General features: G+C 46.9%; 2 protein-coding genes across 2 annotated transcripts; both read right to left on the minus strand.

The window, feature by feature from the left end:
• Positions 1 to 2,432: 2,432 nt before the first annotated feature.
• On the minus strand, positions 2,433 to 4,242 carry Cypl (peptidyl-prolyl cis-trans isomerase-like 1 Cypl). Its single transcript, XM_077640120.1, has 4 exons — positions 4,145 to 4,242; positions 3,819 to 3,973; positions 3,666 to 3,734; positions 2,433 to 2,825 (listed from the first exon to the last, which is right to left on the minus strand). Exons 1-4 carry the CDS (start codon positions 4,198 to 4,200, stop codon positions 2,602 to 2,604), a joined length of 504 nt encoding a protein of 167 aa, XP_077496246.1. The 5' UTR covers positions 4,201 to 4,242; the 3' UTR covers positions 2,433 to 2,601.
• A 5,318-nt stretch (positions 4,243 to 9,560) lies between these two features.
• LOC144107472 (transmembrane protein 115) lies at positions 9,561 to 20,776 on the minus strand. Its single transcript, XM_077640488.1, has 4 exons — positions 20,025 to 20,776; positions 16,664 to 16,843; positions 15,043 to 15,379; positions 9,561 to 10,016 (listed from the first exon to the last, which is right to left on the minus strand). The coding sequence occupies exons 1-3, from the start codon at positions 20,744 to 20,746 to the stop codon at positions 15,091 to 15,093; spliced, it is 1,191 nt and encodes a 396-aa protein (XP_077496614.1). The 5' UTR covers positions 20,747 to 20,776; the 3' UTR covers positions 9,561 to 10,016; positions 15,043 to 15,090.
• Positions 20,777 to 20,921: the final 145 nt, after the last annotated feature.

Consider the following 20,921-nt stretch of genomic DNA (forward strand, 5'->3'; position numbering starts at 1 on the left):
CTTTCCTTTGCTTTCACATTTGTGTTCTTGTCTACTTGGAACCTAAGGTAAAGTTCCACGTCCAGTGAAAGATAACTAGAGCACTAGGATAAGCTGCATGCTTTGTTTTCTTGAAGTTAAACTTGAGGCTGTGTGCAATGTAACAACTTTATGGTGTTAATTTTTCTGTGAACATAACTTACCAAAGAGGCGCCATTCTGTAGGTGTTGAGCTTGTATATTGAGTCGAAAGTGGACTCTGCAATGATGCTCTACTTGTCCTCAAGAGCACCACAGTCTCTCACTTGGAAAGGTTCCATTGAGTGGCCGCAGTGTAGAACTTGCACATTTGATGGTTGAGCCATGTAGGTGGCCTAAGTTGCCTGTTAGTCTTGACATGCCGCATGTCAAGTGGACTTCCATGCAACTTGACAGACCACTTGAAATGCCACTTAAGTGAGCAGCAAGCCAACCTGCATACTGTGTCTGATGCAGCCTGGCTTGGCAAGGCACAGAAATTGGAGGTGAAATCTTTTGCACACTTGTGGCACATACTTCGGTCACAGTGCGTTTAAAAACACTCCACATAAAAGCTGAAGAAAATGCACCACTTGTGAATGAATTTGTGCTCGACGTGAAGTCAACATTATCGTAATAGGAGCAGTGCAAACTAGCCAAGAATTCCGAAAAAAAAAAAAAATTTTGCCTTCTGTTCCACGTAGTTCGCACTATTGCCATTTGTTGTGCGGTCAAGTTGCCAACGTGCCTAATTTGCCACTGCCGACTATTGTCGTAGCAGTGAAGCCATTTGAGGAGATCACCTGGACATCTGTTAAGTAGCATTGCACTGGAAGTGTTTTCCACACAGTGGTTTCAACTTCCAATCATGGATGACCCAACACATGGTGCACGCAAGAGAAGAAAATTTTTGGTAGCGGACATTCTGACAGTGTTTTCTTGAGGCCATCTAATAAAAGCTGACCACTTAATACTCTGGCATTTGTAGAGCTAAGCGTTCTGGCCTTGATTAATGCAGTGCTGCAAGCTAAATGTGTTACTTTTGGAAAACTGACAAAGGCAAGTGTGCGGTCGACTCGTATCTTGGGGTGAGGCACCTAGCGATTCGTAATCCCCTGGACCAGCACTGCGCATGAAATTCACAAGCACGCTATGTCAAATAAGTTAAGGAAGAAAAAGCTGCATTGTGCGTTTTCTGCAAGCATTGACCAACGGGTGCTGAATGCAACGGTTACATTTTGCAGCTACCTATGGCGCTTGTCTCTTGGCAGTAGCATATTCATGACTACTTGCCAGCTGAAATTTGTACCTAGGATCCTAGAAGCATTGATTATGCTTTTCGAAAACAATTTGGCATGCAACTCCAGATGCAATGTGGATTTCATATGCTTCTAGTGCCACAGACATAACAATGGGAACTGCAATCTTGAGCCTTCTACACGGCTCTGCAAGTCAAATGAACTGAATCTTGTTCTCGAACACGTGTATATCTTTAACGCATATACACGTGTTCAACTGACAAGTTGAACGGTGATGGTGCGACAATGTGTGGACAAACTGGATGAGAGTATGCAATTGTAGAAATTGCAAAGCTGTGCACATGAAGCTTAAAGTGCACTTTTGAGTGCATGTGTTGCCTTGCGGCCTGCATCTACATGTTCCAGTCATCAGCATATATTCAGCAGCGAACTGCTTTAAGGTAACAGTTGTGCATCTTGCCATTATTACGCTAGTACTTCTCTAGATCACAAACACTAATGCCTGAGGCGGTTCCCCAACCATCAACTGAAGCATTCTGTTCGTACACAAGGCAGGCCATTTGAGAAACGCTGTACGTATTGCAATTTTTTTTTTAGCGGGTGGCATGAAAACATTCTGATCGGGGCAACAAGGCCAATATACTGTTGGCATGGCCTCAAATGATATATTTGACTCCTGTGAAAGCTACTCTGAAGCAAAAAAGGCAGAATCCTGTAGATGGCACTGAACTACCAGTTTTTTGTTCCCACCAAATTGCAATTACTTGTGAAGATCTCTCTAGTAGAAAAGTTATTCAAAACCACGAGAGGGTTGCGAATCAAAAATTTTGTAATAGTCTGGTAAGGATACATGATGGAAGCTAACAGTCACCAAAACGAAGGAGCATTGGGGCTGTTTTTTTTCTTATTTTGTGCTGTTCCTCAGAAGATTAACTGGGCAATTATTTTTAAAGATAGTTGATTAGAAAGCAAAAGAAAAACCACGTGACACTGGTGGGACCTGAACCTCAGACTTTCGCGTCCGGTGCTCTACCAACTGAGCTATCCTAACGGCTGTCCAATCTTCCGTTTTCGGGGGTACTTGTGTGAATTTTTGTCTTCTCCTAATGTGTTCTGTAAAACAGGTGCACCATTTGTTTGATCCAGTGGTCACAAAAATATGTCCATAACATCTGTGTTCATGACGAGACACATCAAGTTTGCCTTTTAATAACAACTGACATGAGAATGTGGCACAAACCACTCGGCAACGTATTTCAAAGTGTCGTGAAGTGCATTGTGAGAACTGCGAATGACTCAAACCTGCCACCACAATCATGGCAAGAGTCACGGGCACACACGACGAATCACTTTGTCCGCACACAGGCGCGCACTATCTTGACGTCTTCGAGCGGCTGGTCATTGTTGTCTGTAGGCACTCGTCCCATGCGGTGGACCACAGTCATGCCCGAGTGCACCCGGCCAAAGATGGCATGCTTCCCATCCAGCCACTGCGTCGGACCCAGGGTTATGAAAAACTGACTGCCGTTGGTGTCCGGTCCGGAATTGGCCATTGACAGCACTCCTGCTCCTGTAGAGAGTGCAAAAGATACACGAGTCTTCAATCGCTGTGCGCTTGGCATGTAAACGTTTTAAAGAGCCAACAGCCCATGTGCTGTGCGATGACCGCATAACAAATTACAGAAACGTAACCTGTAACACGCAAAGCAAGCTTAAATATTGTATCGCATAAGGCTGCGCTGCCGCATCCCCCCTCTAAATTTCTATTTACACAAGTCGGATTTGGCGCTCTCTCCCCTTTGTGCATTTTGCCGTGAGCCTGAATCTATAGAACATTTTTGGCTGTATTGTCGCCGATTCAACTCTCTGAGAAAAAGGTTGCTGGAGGAGCCCTTGCAGCATCTTTGCCTTAGTTTGAGCAGCCCGCTCTTGCTACCATTTGGCGCCACCACATTTGGGTTCAGCCACAGATCTGTTTGTACCGCTGTTCTAAATTTCCTGATAGAATCTCACCGACTGCCTTGCTAAGTGTTCAAACTTTTCTTTTCTATCAATTATTACATTTTGACTAAATCATTATTTAATCCCTCTCTTTATTATTATTCTTAAAATTTTAAAATCAATCATCCCTTTTCTGTTCATGACGAAAAATTCACCGGTGTTGCGCTCCCACGTGCTTTTCCTTTTTGTAAACTGCGTTCTGGTGAATAGCCACACGATTCTTGGGCGATCCCCCAGTGTGGGTATGTGCCATCTTTTGATGGGCTAACAACAACATTGCATGCATCACGACATTCGCTGGTTAGTGGACAAAACATACACAGGATATTAATTCTGCATGCTACTAGCAACTTTTTTTTTTTTCTCCAATTACGTGAGCAAGTAGGCCGCATGTGCGAAACACACGTACCGGTATGTTTCAGGTCAGGGTGGATTTCGTCGTCAAACGTCTTGCCGTAGATTGATGCCCCGCCCCTGCCTAGAAGACATGATTAAAACAGTCGTGGAGCTTCAAGACAGCACCAAACAACCGACTTCACACGGTAAGCAAACTCTCCGTTACCTGTAGCTGTAGGATCGCCGCCTTGGATCATGAAGTCTGGTATGATCCTGTGGAACTTCACGTTGTTGTAGTAGCCGCGCCGTGCGAGCTCTGCAAAGTTTCTGCATGTGTTGGGGGCGTGCTTCCAGTATAGCTCCAAAGTTATGTCTCCCATGCTGCAAACCAACGAACAGAACACACAACCGGCGTCTTCGTAATGCCGTTGTAGCAAAGCAAATATTCGGCCCACAAGACAATGCCGGAACTGCTATCTACAGTTCCATTCAGCACGGTGTGCTTGCGCCATATTACTGCTAAAACTTTGGGGGAGAAAGCCAAGAACTTACGTTGTTTCTAGCGTCACGTACGGAGGCTGCCATGACTTATCCGGGATGCCCGCCATTTTGCACGCTTTCCTCCTCGCCTCCCCTGGAGCAGAAGCTGAAGCCAGAGCCGTTGGAGCGTTGATCGAGTGACTTGGCGCGTTCTTTGAAAACCTTTAATTGTGAGCACTTCAGGAGAACCCACGCTGTTTCCGGTAACTGGAAAATAGAACGTCCAGATCCACGCGCTAGTGGATTCCAAATCATCGACAGTAAATTTTCATTAACCCGCGTTCACGTCTGCCTTCTTGCTGACTTTCTCGATGTCATGCGCGACAGCCACGAGTGAGTGCTTTTTGTGGCACAGCGCTGGAAAGAATGGCCGTTTGAAAGCAACCCAGCGAATACCGTTCATCCCTTGGTCTGCAGCTTTTTTATTATGCTGAGCACGCGTTTCAAGTTTCTCTTTGTACTTGTTGACGACCAGAGGCCATCGTCAGAGCACGATTGCTGTGTTACACTTGCGCACTCGCTACCAGCTGATGGGGCTACATGAAATTCGCGCCCGTAGTTCTCTGGTCAACATACGCACCCCGCTCATACGCATTCTAGTATCCGGCAACCACTGTAAAACAAAACTATGTCGGAAGCTACAATACCCGACGAAGCAGAGGCACGTACCTTTATACGGGTCGGCCATTCTTAGAATCAACAGAGAACCACTCGAGTAAAGCAAGCTTATATATTTCACCACAAAACAAAGAACCCTTACAGCCACAGTTCTGGCGCCCCGCAGCAAGATGACACTTCCACTTCTAGAATGTAGCGGTGCCGCGTGCCCACCAAATTAAGACAGAACCAGACAAGCACACCGGATATATTCATGTGCTGAAAGCAAGGCACTTGCGCACCAATTCGTACCCTGTATTTGCCTGCCGTTTGCGCTACCAGAAGAACGTACCGGGAAGAACCTCTGGCTCACTGGGGCCAGCCTGAGGGCAAGAGAACTGATCGATTTCAAACACGAACACGCGGGCAACTTTCTTCTGGAGTCAATCTGCAGCTGTTCATAGCCCACGGTGCACTTTCACTCTGTCAAGGAGTGTTTCCTTAAGGTGTCCTGGTAGCGGCCTGGAGGCCACTTGCATCCTTCTGTCGTGCCTGGCGATGTCGCGTACTTGGGTTCCTAAGCCGAGAACCGCGTTTCAAATAAGTGTGCCACAAAATGCTGCTGCAGAGTTCCTGGACAAAGACTGATTCTTCTTAGAACGACTCCCGCGCTTTAGATGAAAGAAAAAGAAAAAAAAGAGGAGAATAGGGTACAAGCGAAAGTAAAAAGCAGAACGCAGCACTTATGTCAGAGATGCCCCATCGCTGCCCCGACGTCCTTGCCGGCAGCCATAGAGTCGAGGATGTTGCCAATGGAGAACGTGTCGTTGCTGTTTCCGTGGCCAGAGGCCTCCTTGGTTCCTGCGGCTGAGACCGGCTTCGGGAGCTCTACAAGTGGCGGTGAATGCGCCATTTCTGACTTCTGGTGTTGCACAGTTGCCTGCTCCAGCGTGTCGTTGGACACAAACTGGATGAACTCTACGGCGGGCGTCGAGTGGTTGTGGTTTCGCGCGGCGTCCTTGGCTTGCGTCTCCACGAAAGTCACGGCCGCGCCAACGACGCTGACCACGAGGAAGACACCAAGCACCACGAAGACGCTAATGATGGCCTTTGCCGAGACGTCGCCGGAGCCGCCGGCCGATGACGTCGACGAGATGTGCGCGGAGCGCGCGGCCTTGGCCGACGTCCTGCGCGGAGAGGTACCCGGCAGAGTGTCTAGCGAGGCCATCTCGAGAACCCCCAGGGGCATTGCGGCTCACCGAGGAGGTGGAAATTTTGGCGTTGTTGCAGGAGCCTTCGGGAGAGGGAATAGTGGAGCGCGCCTACCGGCCACGGACCGTGGCTCGCACCCGATGCGCTGGCCCGCGCACGCCTCGCTCGTTTTCTTCGTCTACGCACGGAGATTTATTCTACGCACGGTAATTTATTCAAGCGAATGAATGAATAAATTTGTACATAGAAGGAAGGCTCATTAACATTGTATGGGGATGGGGAAATGGGGTCGGAATAGTCCCAGGATTTTGATCATGGGCACTTGCTTGTTCCGGTCTTGAATCTCTCACGTTGTCAAGTGGAACTCGGACTCTGAGGCCAAGCTCCCTAGGCGATCGCGAACTGATCCAGTAATTGTATGGCTCCACGTGATGGCCCGTGTGATTTAAACGAATCGTTCAGGAGAGAGAAAAAAAGAAAAATTTAATTAGGAAAGGAAAGGCGCAAAAACTCTAATTCTCAGTGGGCATCTCAGCCGCGCCTGAGGGGACGGTGGAGAACAAAGGAAGAGGCACCAGAGTAGAGTAAAACTCCAGGTTTATTTCGACCAAAAGAGAGAGGTAGGGGGTGCAGTGGAACCTCGTTAATTCGACCCCCTTTTAATGCGGAAATCCGGATAATTGAGACTGGCAGCGGAGACCCGGTCAGCACCCATGCAAGTGCCTTTTGCGTGCCACCGAAGACACATGAGCGCTACGTTCTTCCGCACAGCTGAAAAGGGGTCAAGCGCTCTCGGGTCAACGACTCTCTTCCGCATCAAGCCCACTCGAACGGTCCCAGTGAGTCAAAGCGTCAGCGACTCTGTGCTCGCACGTGCTGGTATGAACACACCAGGTCCACTCGCTACCCACGCAACTACTAACGAAGCGCAGCCGTTTACTAAGCGGCGATTCAAAGGTGGCTTTGAACTTCTACGGGCGTGCAACACTTTGCACGATTTCAAGCGCCATGTTCTGTATTATAGTTGGACACAACTCAAGTCTGCACACACTAAACGCGAAAGGAGTAAAAAGGGGCGTAAGATGCCGTCTAATGCACTCCCTTTACAGGGCAGGGTATGCTGGCCAAGCCCTGGGTAAATTTACATCCCTAAAAATACGAAATACTTACATTTGGCAACTGAAACAAATTCCCTCTTCAAACCATGCAAAGTTCTAGCAGTTACGAAGATTTTAGCCAAGGTTTCAGCCTCCTTCTGCATGCTAACTGCATACGTTGCAGTGGGAATATACCTCCAGTGCCAAGAGTAATGGCATTCTGCTCCGGAACTTGAGCAGTTTACCCTACCGCTAAAAGGGAGTAGGCTAGAGAACCTCTCCCTTTTTACTCCCATATAGACGTGTCGTGTTTAGATCACAGTGAAACTCCCTACATTCAGGACCGCCAAACATAATTCCTCCGTGACAAAAAGTAGACCGTTGTTAAAGCTTTTCTCGCGGCCTAAACAAGAAGCTAATCACGATACGAGATTACAAACTCAAGAATTTTGATGCCTCTGACTTGTTTGATACAGTCAAGCATTAAAAAGCTTATTTTGTTCACTGTTGTGATTGGCCAGCGGAGTATTACAGGACGCCGAGGACCATGGGCTACTGTTACCAACTGCTGGTCTTTTAAGTTGTTTTTACTAGAGGTGACATGCTTACCTGCATTCCTTGAAATCACTGACAGCTTAACTATGTCATCCTGTTTCTTGTCATTGCTCACTTCAGCTAAGGCTTTACTTGCTGGGGCAAACTAGTTTAAAGGATTAGAGACACCAAATTTTAGTTTTGTATTCCATCTTTGGAATGATGTGCATCATATTAGAAGGCATGGACAGCCACAGTATACAATTTATAATTGTTTTTTTTTTTTCTCTCAAGCTGTTTCGGTTTCAACAGCCGAAAGATGGCTACAAACGATTTGAGGACGTGTTAGCCTTACAAAAATTGCTGTATATAGTTGCTGCTTTCTTTATTTTATTAAGGCGATCGTATTCCGTCTGTAATTAAAATTGTTTGTTGGGGGAAAGAAATGGCGCAGTATCTGTCGCTCATATCGGTGGACACCTGAACCGCGCCTTAAGTGAAGGGATAAAGGAGGGACTAAGAGAAGAAGAAAGGAAGAAAGAGGTGCCGAATAATTTCAACCACCTGGGGATCTTTAACGTGCACTGACATCGCACAGCACACGGGCGCCTTTGCGTTTCGCCTCCATTGAAACGCGGCCGCCGCAGTCGAATTCGAGCCCGTTGTCCGTCCGCGAAATCTGCCGCACTATGATGTCATCAATGGCATAATTGCTATAACCCATATACTCTTAGCAATTACTAAGTAATGGGTGATTAGTAATCAGTCATTAATTAGTAAAAAGTTACAAAAGTAAAAATTTAAACATCTGAACAAAAATAAATAGGTAAAAATAAATGAATAAAAATTAAAAATAAACAAGCAAAAGAAAAACAAATAAATAAATAAATAGAAATTATAAAACAAAAATAAACTAACCCAAATTTAAAATAAAAAAATTAAAATTCAATGCGTACAGGAGCCGTGGAAAAAAAAACACGTTTTATAAAGTTCCATGCTTTCGCATTCCTGCACATAGCAGACTTAAGCGTTCTCAGAATTTTTTTTCATACCAACTCTTACACAAGCCTGCCCGAGAATTGAAATCACAAAAAATGAATAAGCAGCGATTATACTGCAGTTTTTGCATGACTCACGTGACCTCAAATCGCCCGTTACATCACAGCAGTTGATTGGTGGTCGAACCCCAAATCAAAACGAGATGAGAAAAAAGTTCAATTATAAATTGTTCAGCCGGCGTAGGTGAATTCCATGTTGCGGCTCACGTATACTATTGTCTTGTGGACCATACCAAAGAAAAGGACGCACATCCACCACCGATTCGCGATGACGTCGGCACTCTGCCGGTCGCGCGTCGCTGCTCGATGTGCCCATAACGCGACTGGCGATCGTGGCATCAGCAATGTACAGGCCGCCTGCCGCCTCTCACTGAGCGTGATGCACACCACGCGACTAGTGATCCCGGCGTCGGCGATGTACATGCAGCAAATACTTGTTGCTCAAGGGCGGGGTCGCGGCTCGCCGTTCATATCATCCGCAGTAGGGCATGGGGTTGTTCGTTACGTCCAAATTTCTGCCCAAGGCACAGAATATACTCTGGCCAGGGCATTTTACGAATTGGTATCAGCCGGGATCGTGTAATCGTGATTCTCGAGTGTGTGTGAAATTTTGTCTCTAAATGACGAAGTTGATGATGCTGTTCCGTGTTTAACGAAATTTGACACATTCTTAATTGTGCATTTGCCTCCCCTCTGTTAGATGACTGCTTCTTAATACTTGCCCCTTGTGCTTTAGGGGATACTGGGCCAGAAATTCTGAATGTACATAGAACAAACAAATAAGGCCTAGCTGTTATCCACAATTCCAAATGCCTTCCTGTAACTCGTCTCTAGGAGACCTCCATTGCTTAGGGCCTCAAAATAGTGAATGTGTACACTGACAATACAGACACGAAATCTACGAATAACAAGCACAAGACTCAGGACCACTACTTTTGCACACTGCTAAACAGCACTTGTTTATTCATAACTCAAGAAATCTCTTTTCTTTCTTTTTTAAATACACATCTCTGTACAAGAAGGGATTCCAAAGCACCTGTAAAGGCAGTCTGTTGTGCAATGTTAACACGTGCACTCCTCAGCACGTGTCCAATAAAAGAAAATGAAGAGAAAAAAAATTGCTTCACACACACACACACACATGCCATGCATACGCGCACAGAGAAAAAAAGCCATTTCCTTATATAATTACACATTGTCTCCTATACATGGCTCCCTCTCCAGGACCGAGGAGAAGAGCAGGGGAATGAGGTGCACACCCTCACCTTAAATCAGTTTTTCTTAGCTGTTTCAATTCTTTTTTTTTTTTCACATTAAGAGTCTATGTACAAGATGTGTGACTATGGAGTGCCATCTTGCTCATCCGTCTTCAGCCTTTCGGATGGGCTGGAAAGACAAAAGCACAGGGGTTTCAACCACACTGCAAGAAAGCCCGAGAAGCTGCAGTACAGTCGAACCTCGTTATAACGAAGTAGCATCGGGACCGTAAATCAGTTCGTTATATCCGATATTCGTTGTAACAGTAGACATAAATATCGGCTGTGACAAATTCGTAATTTGGCTCGCGCAAATATTCTAGACACTAAAATGCATTATATACTTGGCTTTGAACCCACTACAAACGTGGTAATCCTTACCTGTCTCCTTGTGGCATTCAATCAAAATAGGCCGGAATATGGGAAGGTTGACACGACTGTTCTTACGTCGCCGCGCACGTGAAAGTGCGTGGCGCGAAACGACTGCACCATGTGTCTGCGCATAGGCGACTTGGTGTAGAGAGAGGAACTCGAGTGAGACACAGCGGGAACCATCGCGCCTGCGTGCTCTGCCGAAGCGCGATTGGTGGCCCCGAGAGGGACCGTTGAAAAAAAAAAGCTGCCAAAGCAGCTTTGAGAGAAGAGGAGGAGGAGGAGAGGGGGCGTTGGGCGAGAAGAGAAGGAGGAGAGGCGGCGTTGGGCGAGGAGACATATGCAACGCCAGCCCGGGATCAGCCAAACAGGTTTGCATTCGTTCATTTGAAGAAAGATGTTATCTTCGTCTGGTGGCTTTTCACAGCGCTGCGCAGAATGAAGTTTTCTACATTGTCCATGCTCAAGAGGGCTTTTTCTACGTCAGCAGTTTTCGTCGTCGGGAGTTTTTCCAAATATCCTTTCAGCCTCCTGGCCATGTCCGCGGCATCCGCACTGCTCATCGTTGGTTCATCCCGTTCACTCTCACCGCTGTCGCTGCTGCTGTCATCCTCGGGCAACAAAACGCGATCCACAATTTCTTGATCCGTCAGCTCGGGCGCCATGGCCAAGTTCTCATCGGCCGAAACGAAATCGTCGAATTCGAAGCCTGGGACTGCCAGCCGATCCCAAGTTCTGTCCAGCTCTGCCTGGTCTTCGGGCTGCACTTCTTCTTCGTCGGCAGGCAGAACAAAACCGGCATCCGCGAAACAGTTCCTTATTGTCAACTGCCTCACCTCATTCCACGACCCGTACAACATTTCGAGTGTCGTCTTGATGTTTATTGTTGTCGATCTATGTCGATCGATGTCAAACACCAGTTGCGTCACCAAACGCTTCCTATAATTGCACTTAAGCGAACGAATAATGCCTTTGTCTAAAGGCTGCAAAGCAGAAGTTGCGTTCGGTGGCAAAAACTGCAAGCGAACTGCCTTCAGCACGATCGAAACTTTATGCGCCAAACAGTTGTCCAAAAGCAACAGGACCTTCCTGTGCTGCCTCTCCATGTCCTGGTCGAACGCTCTCAGCCAGTCCTCGAAAAGCTTGGTCGTCATCCACGCTTTTTTGTTCGACGTGTATTGAACCTGCAAATTCCGGACGCCTTTCAGGCACCTCGGATGTGCCGACTTGCCGATGACGGTGAGCCGTCTTTTGTCGGAGCCGTCCATGTTCACGGCAACGACGACAGTCACCCGGTCTTTGTTTTTCATGCCCCCATGGCAGGTCTCGTTCTTCATCGCCAGTGACCGCTCTGGCAACAACTTGAAAAACACGCCGGTTTCGTCGACGTTGTATACGTCGCACTCGTCGTACTCCTGGAGCAGAGGACGAAAATTCTCCAGCCACGTTTGACATGTCTCCATGTCGACAGCGGACCCTTCGCCAGACAAAGTGTGGCACGCGATCTCGTGCCTATCTTTGAAACGTTGCAGCCAACCGCTGCTTGCACAGAAATCGTCACGCCCCAGTACGCAGGCCAGGCTGTGGGCCTTCCGTTGAAGAAGTGCTCCCGACACCGGCAAATTTCGCGCCCTCACATCTTTAAACCAAGAAAGCAAAGCCGCTTCCACGTCCGGGTGATGGCAAGGCCTAACTCGTTTACGGTCGGCTTTTATGGCGTCCTCGGTGTTGCCCTCAATCTTCTTTCTAGTGGCCAAAATGGTGGATAACGTACTTGGAGGAACGCCGAATTCCGAAGCAATATCCTTTTTCTTGCGGCCACTGTCCACAGCTCTCAGTTTCTGCAGCTTTGTCTGGAGCGAGATCGCTTTCCTCTTCGATGCCATTTCGAGCGCTGCAACAACAAGACTGGCCGCTGTGCTGATGTCAGAACGCCGGCCTCAAAGTTGCCAATGTTGCTGCGCTTGCCTTTCTTTACCGCTGGACAAGTGGCGCCGCCTTTCGGCCCTCTGTCATGTCATGAGCTTTCAGAGTTTTCGCGCTCTGTTCACAGGTGGCGCGACCATCCAAACGCGATTTTTGTGCCAGACGGCAAAACTTTTTCAAACGATAAAAAAAAAAAATTCAGCTGTGTATCGGCCTTCGATTTTCATTTTGGTTTTTGTTTTTTTTTATGCTACTTTCAAGTTCTGAGCCTCGTGTAAACCAAATATTTCTTCGTTACAGCCGATATCGCGGCGGATCTCGCGTTTTCGGTTTCGTTATAAAAGAATAAATGTCACTGAAATGAAGCACCAACCAAAATTCGTAATTAGTTCGCTATAACCGATAATTCGCTATATCAGTGTTCGTTATAACGAGGTTCGACTGTACTGAAAAGCATTACTTGAAACACTCCTGCACTACGAAGACATCAACCCACAACGAAGCCTCAATCATAATCGTAGTTCGCAGGATGACAGCTTAAAGAGACCCTGAAATAATTTCGATGGGCATATTCTAGTGCAACAGATCTGTAGAGGTGGTCTTTGTGGGTATTCGAGTCAAATTTGAAAGCTCCTCATGGACCCTATAATTTAGAAATATTTTTTAAAAACAGCTGTTCACAGTAGCTTACAACCGGTTAGGGCGACTCACCTCATCGCACTCCCGCTACCCCGATGACGTCAGTGGGCAAAAGAGCCAGCCTTCAAGCTCGCCGCGTCTGCCCACTGACATCATCCGAGAAGGGGACGCAGAGTAAGGTGTGTCGCCCTAATCGGGTAGCGAGCTACTGCGAGCAATGATTTTTAAAAATTATTTATAAATTATGATGTCCATGCAGAGCTTTCAAATTTGACTCTAATACCCACAAAGACCACCTCTATAGATCTACTGCGCTAGAATATGCCCATCGAAATCATTTCAGGGTCCTTAAATGCTGCCACTTTTCAATTCCATATTGCTGTTAAAGGCTGGAGACACAAAATTTTCATTTAGTATTCATTCTTTTGAATGATGTGCAAGACATTAGTACACATGGGTAAATTCCCTCCATCTAATGCAGTAGCCTGCCTCAGGAGCTGGAATAACAGTGAGTGAATGAACAGCTATCATCATATGGCAGTTTTTGCATGTCTCATTTGACCGCATCCTTACTTATGATGTCACAGTTACTGTTCGGCTGTTGAAACCGAAAGCAAACTAATTGAGGGAACAAATTTTATTATAAACTATTTTCCAGGCACTGGAAAGCAAGCTCAACTACATGTGAGAAGAAATTCAATTATAAGAGAGAGAGAGAGAGAGAGAGAGAAACAACTTTATTTAGTCGCCTGCAGAACGACACCATGACTAAACGGCGCCGTAACACGGGCCCTGACGTCTTCTCAGCGGGTGGTCTCTACTCAACTCCAGCGCGTATTACTCCCGCGGTCGGTTGCCCTGAGAGGCAACGTTTCACGTTGTGATCCACGTTATTATCTATGCTTAATAATGTCTTGCACTTTCTTCCACAGAAAAAAAATACACAATGAAAAATTTGGTGCCTCTACCTCTTTCACATTAGCAAAAAGAGCCTAAAACCAGTTCTGAGAATTAGTGGCAATTATTTAAGCTTCTGCATCAGCAGAATAGCCACTACCGCAAAGATGACGGCAATGCATCACACAGAACCTCTCAGATGTGCTGAATTTTCATTGTCTTCACACACTGTAAATGTTTGTGAATTTCAAATTTTAGCTCTAGGTACAGTTCATAAGCATCACTTTCGGGACCTGTGGCATTGCCAGCGATTATGCGGACTGCATTTATTTTTGATGCGTGAAGCTGTTTCAGCATCTACTTAAGGGTGCACTATAGAGGATTCAGAGCTCGCCTTTTTACCACGGGAACTACATGTTCCAAGCAGGCTCCCGGCGGAGTGATACGTACTAATACATGGAGTGCCTGCGAAAGCAAAGCGTCCATGCGTGCTTTTATTACTGCGAGCTTAATCTGCGGCTACGTTGTCCACGACTGAATATATTTATTCATGGAAACCTAAAAAACAAAGTGAAACCGCCACACGACTGGCTGAAAAGCACTTCACGCATTGGTTGACTCCTCCTACTGTCGGATAAAGACCGGAGCCAGGACGTTTAATTCAATTTAATAGGAAAATAGGCTGCACAGGACAATAATTGAAGCTTCTAAGAATTCTCGGAGCGTGTAGATCGAGTTCCTGTGGTAAAAAGACGAGCTCAGAATCCTCTTTAGTTGGACCTTAAGGGCTTGACTGCCTAGTTTGACTGCACGAATTTTATATGTACCGTTCGCACGCTATGTACTCATTACCACATAAAACTGGGATATAAAGTTTGATGCTAACATTTTCTCAGCAGGCAGCACTTTCCAATCAAAATGTTTGCCATCACTGTGAGCAAGCTGTGTGAAAAAAAAAAAAAAGAGCGCAAATGCGCCACTTCCAGCCAGGGTCCAAAAATTCCTCGTCTCTCATTATCTGACAAGCTTTAGGGGAAAGTAGGAAGAAATTTGTAGCTTAGAAAATTGCTTATTGTCTCAGGGCCTTCCAGTCGGTCTGAAGCCTCTGATCTGTTCTTTCGCATAACTTGGACTAGCTGCACAAAATGGACCAAAGGCTAATTGTTTCTAATCGGCGACTTGCCAATTTCTCAAGTCGTACGTTAGCTATTTGAATGTGGGCACATTAGCTAGTATAACTCTCTGCTTCCTTTATAACTGTGCATTAAAGGGTTAATGTGCATGAGCAGTGACCAAGCAGAGCAGGAAAGACCACCACTCACAGATGCGTGGTTCCAATCGATCACCCACATGGATGCCTCTCAGGGGGGTCATACATCCAACGGAGATGGTGCCTTGGCAGAAGGCTCGTGCGGTGTCTCACGGCTGCCAGGCAGCTCTCGTGCAGATGAAGGCATGGTGGGCATCGAAATAGCCACCTGAGAAGACACCGACGGTCCTTCACCCGCAGGCCCCGCCTTCTGGTGGTGCAGCGGGGTGCCCAGAGATGGCGCTGCGGTGCTGCTGCTGGCCGTAGAGGACTGGTCCTCATCGGAAAGCAAGGGCCACTGCTGCTCCACCTTGGTGAGCCGCTCGCTCAGGGCACGCAGTGCGATTTGCCTGCAATTGAGTTTTGCAAAACGTCCGTCAGAATAAGGAGCAGAGCTACGTATTCCAAGCAGGATCACTGCGGCTAACCTCCAGCAATGGCACAACACACGCGCACTAGAGACCTCAGGCCCATAGCAAGGACAACAAATCCGATGATGTTAGCAATATTCTGTAAGCAATGTATTCATAATCGCGGGGAAGTGGCCTTGGTGTCTGGGCTGCTGAGACTAAGGTCACAGGATCTTGGCTGCAGTGACCACATTTCAATGGAGGCGAAATGCAAACGTGCCCTTGAGCTGTGCTAAGTCAGCGCACATTAAAAAACCGCAGGCGGTTGAAATTAATATGGAGCCCTCCACTACGGCACCTTTCACAGCCCACATACAGCTTCTGGACATAAGACTCCACACATCAAATACTTCATAATGAATTTCCTTGTTGAAATGTATGTGCAAGCATAAAATCGTCAGTGTCAACACAGTGTGCAAAAAAATGCCAGACACGAAACAAGCTTCGACGCTTTAAATACCGATGGGCTCGACCATTGTTCAAACCACAGCATGGTGTGTCATGTTGCCAAACAAGCCAAGAAATGCCAATAAACCTGTCTGCCCCTAATGAAAAGAGTATTTGCATGGGGGAAGCAAAAGATCCACGCCGTGCCAACAAATCCTAAGACACAATGCATTTATCACACGACGTGCTCAATGCAAAACAAGCACATGACTTTCTCCCTTGCATGAGTATTCCTTTGGAAACATCACAGAATGCACTCAGTTTCACGAAACTTAATAAGCATGCATTTCTGAGCTGCTTTTCCAGCCGATAAACAGACAGAAGATTCAGCAGATAAGCATGGCTGCTGTCAGAACCAACTACGATACACATTCACCAAGAAATGCTGCATTAAACACACTCAAATGCACCATTCATGCTAGCTGCTCCTAACTAAAAAGCACGTAAAGTTAGTATGAAAAAGAGGTAAAACTGATATAATTTAGGGTAAATTATTTGTCTTGTGCATTATCATTCATCATAATGCATCATGCAATCATCACAAAAAGTGCTGCAAGCGTGGTAGATAACATGCATGTATATGAACCAGTTGGCGAACACAACATTTTGCAGTGGGTTTCAGTACAAATCTTAGCATAGCTTCGAAGTGGGTTTCAGAGTAGTTCAGCAACAGTGGAAAATGACATCCCATGCTTAACACACCCAGGCAGGTCAACTTGTAATCTAGCTGCATCTTCCAACTTGCTTTTCAAGAACAGCTTCAGCTCAGAGGCTCACCTTCTCCGCTCCGCATCCTGTGGGTCAGTGCCCGGCAAGTTGATGGTCACAGTGGAGGCAGATCCACTGGACAAATTGTACTTCCGTGGTGGCTTCCTACACAGCTTGATCTTGACAAAGAAGTTGAAGATGAGGTTGCTGACCAGAGCAATGGGTGGCTGGAGCACGTTGGGAAAGAAACTGCGGCACAAAAAAGGAAAAAAAACACAAGAAACAGCAGTTGACATACTGGTAAAGTATGCGAGTTCAACTTGGCAATGTATACAGCATAGTGAGTATGCAAGATAATTAATATTGTACGTCTCGCCAGACCACCGAGATTGGGACGCAGCCTTGCCTTATGTGACGTTTGCGTATAACTCTTCACGGCATGACACAACCGGCTATTCCCCTTTCTACCTTTTGTTTTGTCGGCACCCCCTCTTGCCTTTGGACGCACTAATGCCGTCTTCTTCAGTCGCCGCCACTGCTTACGCTCAGGACGCCATCGCCCAGGCCACGCTGGCATGCCAAATAGCCTGTAGTCGGCTCCGTGCCTCTCAAGCTTCCCAGAAGTCCGCCTACGACCGCCGTCACTGGGCCGTCGAATATAACCCCGGATCACTCGTCCTTCTCTGGGCGCCGTCACACAGCGTCGGCCTCTCCGAGAAGCTCCTTTCTCACTACCGTGGCCCTTACCGTGTGGTGCGTCGTGTCACCGACGTGAACTACGAAATTGCTCCCTTTGGGTCCTCGCCATCGTCCTCCTGCCCCACCACAGACGTCGTCCATGTATGCCGCCTAAAACCTTATCACGACGCTCATATGTCACCACTCTAACGCCGAGACGGCGTTTCATCAGCCGGGGGTCCTGAAGCGGGTAGACGACGACATTGAGCGAGTGGACGAAGGCGAAGGCGACAACGAAGTTCTGGCTGTGTTCTGAGTGCCGCTCATAGCTCATAGCTGTTACTTCGCTTGTGCACATAGCTGTAAATATATTCTTTCCCGCAACAATATTTCTGCCATGTCAACATTGTATCTGATGCACAATGCTGTCACTCAAAGCCTGTGGGAAGAGAGGCAAAGGCACAAATTTCAGCACCAATGCCGGTTTTCATAATTTCAAGCTGCAGTGACATTTTCACACATATATAGCATGCTATCTATGCTACGAGTTACTGATATTTTTTTTTCACTGTTCCACAGATTTATACACTATGTCCAAGAACGCTCGTCAAAAATCAACGAGCTGAAAGTAACTACAAATGCCTCACTTACACTATAAATACCTAAAGGTCTTTAGCCTAGCCCTTTGCATTCATACCCCATACAGTGAATTTTTTAAATGATAAGTTTGTGACAACCGCTGCTCAAAAGAACCACTGCTTACGTCATAGACCTTGAGCTTACACAGACAGTGCCTTCAAGAGGATGCAATGTGAATGAAAGCACATGCATAGTAATGGAGCTGCACTTGCACAACTGTGGTGCAGAGGAGATAAATTAAGAATACATCAATGAACAGAACAGATGTGAGCTAATGCATCATTGGCGCTGTTTCTGCACTAATAACAATGTGAACATGTGATGGCTCCTGACATTCACGGCTAAATTTTATATAGCAACTAAGCCTCAAGCAGATGCCCTGGTAGGTAGACCTGAAGCGCCTGGTAACTGTTAGCAGGCTGAAACAGATTGTGCTAAGCCACACAGCAAAACCATGGGATTCCATCCATTTCAATGTAAACAAAGGCAATTCACTTTCTAGCAAAGCTCTGCACAGGGTCACACATCTTGTAGTGTGCATTCCAACATGCTGAAATTAGATTTTTAGTATATGCATTGCAAGACCACACAGCATGAAACTGCAAATCCTATGACCTCTGTGTGGTCTTGCAGTTATGTCACACTGGAGCTGCGGTTATGAAGGTTGATTACAAGCCAAGCACAGAGCTCTGCATTTACCTTTTTACCTCATAAGCTTGTCCCAAACAGCCGAGGGCTACGTACAGCTGCAAAGCCCACGTTTCCGCATTCATGCTATTCAATCAACCCCGAGATCAGTTCGTGGTTGATGTATCTCTCATGTGTACAGCTGTGCACTTCCACAGCCCTTAAAGTACTTCTAAGCTGCTTGTTTTCTTTTCTTTAGAATTCTGTCTCATACGCTGACTTCGCTTTTCTGTATGAAATAAAAACAGCCAGTACAAAAGTAGTGACTCTTGTTAAGACTTCACTGGGTGAAGTACAACGAAAAGAAGGTGAACCTTAGCTCAAAAACTTGTGTGGTTAAATGAGAATTTATCCAGTTGCCTTAGCTTGTTTAAAAGCTTTGACAAGAGCATAACCCCCTTAGCTAGCTCTTTTTTTTTCTAGTGCACGAGTACTCTGGAGTACCGTACCTCAAAACAGTTAGTGCACACCGACTGCATAACATTTTGCAAGAAGCTAACACATAACTTTGCAAAAAATAACCCACTCACTAGCCTTCCCTTCGATCTGCAGTGCCCAAGTGTACACTTGCTTTTCACTATAATAATCACATGGTATTTCCGTATTCTCTTTGCAAACGCACTTGTACATTGAAATTTTTTTCAACCCATCTCTCTTCATTACTGCTGATTTTTCTGTTTTCTATTCCATTTTTATACATATCAGTAATTGAATTAGTTTCTACATCTTTCAAAAATAAAACTATTGTCCCCTGTCTCCTAGCGTACCCAAACTAATATGTTGCCCCCCTCTGCAGTGCCTTCGGGCTTTTGAGGTGAAAATAAATTAGTTGAAATGAATGAAAGCACTGACTGCAAGATCACAATCTGCCATACTTCAAAACAAAATAGCCAACAGCCCAACTGATTTAGAACTGTTAGCAGTATTTAATCATAAAAATGCAAGAATGCCCCTGTACCGAGATTATTATTCTCTTCTTCAGCTAACCTGTCTACTTCTCTGGAACATAAAACCTGTCGTAACTCGCGCGACGACAGTGACGTCATCCAATGCCAACATAGACCTCACCATTGGGTGTTCCCCAGGAAGTGATAACATAACACACCACAACACTACAGGGTGAGTCATCACTAATCAAGCAGGCTAATCAATCAAGAAGGCTAGGCTCTTGGCTCGTCTAAATACGACATACATCGCTAAATATGCAGCGCACACTCCCGGCCAACGCTAGCATGCGAAGCTAAGGCAAGTGTCCATTACCAGCATTACAAGTTAACACTTCCACACGCGACAGCAACTCGTCAAATTGACGAGGCTGATCGCCGCCTCAGAACGGCTTACCCGGCCAGCCAGATAACACCCACGCCCCTGATTCATAACCAGCAACACCACGAAGCGCGTCTACAGCGATCAAGCACCGACGCACCTGGCGAACGTGAAGTGGTCCGCCATATCCCCCTTACTGCCGTTGCTGTGGTGCTGGTAGAAGCGCAGGTAGACCCACGATGACAGCATACCCGAGGCGAACATGACTGGGTAGGTGCCCCTCAGCACCTGGCATGCCCACAGAATGATAGCGGCCAGCAGCACCGTGAGGGGAACGTTCCGGTTGCGGATCTTGCCGAACGGCAGCGGCACCAGGACGTGGTCGGGCATGATCTGCTTGACGGCGACCATGACGGCGGCACAGTAGCCCGCCAAGCCGTGGATTCGCACAGCGAACAGGTAGTCCGGGTTCCAGCTGATCGAGTAGAGCACGATGTAGTAGGCCACCGACAGGAACGCCACGCTCGTGTTGACGATGGCGAAGAAAGTGAGCATCTCGATGGCGCCCCACAGAGGCTCGATGAGCTTGCCGCACAGGCCGACGGTGACGATGTCGGCGATCACCATCCAGACGCTGTTCTCGAAGAAGGCATGCGTGAACGCCGTCCATATCCAGAAGCTGGGCGGTATGATGTAGCCCGGCGTCACACACACGGCTCGCGACGCGACCTGGCTGTAGGAGAGGAAGTAACAGAGGAACACTGCTAGGCTGAGCACTTTGACGACCGCGCTGCACGTCTGCAGCGCGGCCATGAACTGCTGTCGCAGGTACGGCAAGTTTCTCTGCACCACCGTGGAAGCGGCCATCTTCTTGGCGGCCATGTCTTTTTTCCCCCCCTGCTCAAAACGACCGGAAGCCAAGTGAAAACAGAAACGGGATATGACGATTTCTTTGATGTCCTTGACGCTGCGTCACCAGTACTCGTAGTTCTGATCACGTGCTGCTACGCGTCAGGGCGCGCAGGATTGAGTGAGCGCCAGCATACATTATCGCTTA

The sequence above is a fragment of the Amblyomma americanum genome, chromosome 10, assembly GCF_052857255.1.
Source record: "Amblyomma americanum isolate KBUSLIRL-KWMA chromosome 10, ASM5285725v1, whole genome shotgun sequence".
NCBI lineage: Eukaryota > Metazoa > Arthropoda > Arachnida > Ixodida > Ixodidae > Amblyomma > Amblyomma americanum.

What these genes read in the sequence shown, in the direction of transcription:
- Cypl (XM_077640120.1), bottom strand. Translation starts at nt 4,200, where the DNA reads ATGGCGGGCATCCCGGATAAGTCATGGCAGCCTCCGTACGTGACGCTA. An exon ending in TACGTGACGCTAGAAACAAC is followed by an intron (nt 3,974 to 4,144) that starts GTAAGTTCTTGG and finishes GTTGGTTTGCAG; the next exon opens with CATGGGAGACATAACTTTGG. An exon ending in CGGCGATCCTACAGCTACAG is followed by an intron (nt 3,735 to 3,818) that starts GTAACGGAGAGT and finishes CATGTCTTCTAG; the next exon opens with GCAGGGGCGGGGCATCAATC.
- LOC144107472 (XM_077640488.1), bottom strand. Translation starts at nt 20,746, where the DNA reads ATGGCCGCCAAGAAGATGGCCGCTTCCACGGTGGTGCAGAGAAACTTG. An exon ending in GACCACTTCACGTTCGCCAG is followed by an intron (nt 16,844 to 20,024) that starts GTGCGTCGGTGC and finishes TTTGTGCCGCAG; the next exon opens with TTTCTTTCCCAACGTGCTCC. An exon ending in CAGGATGCGGAGCGGAGAAG is followed by an intron (nt 15,380 to 16,663) that starts GTGAGCCTCTGA and finishes ACTCAATTGCAG; the next exon opens with GCAAATCGCACTGCGTGCCC.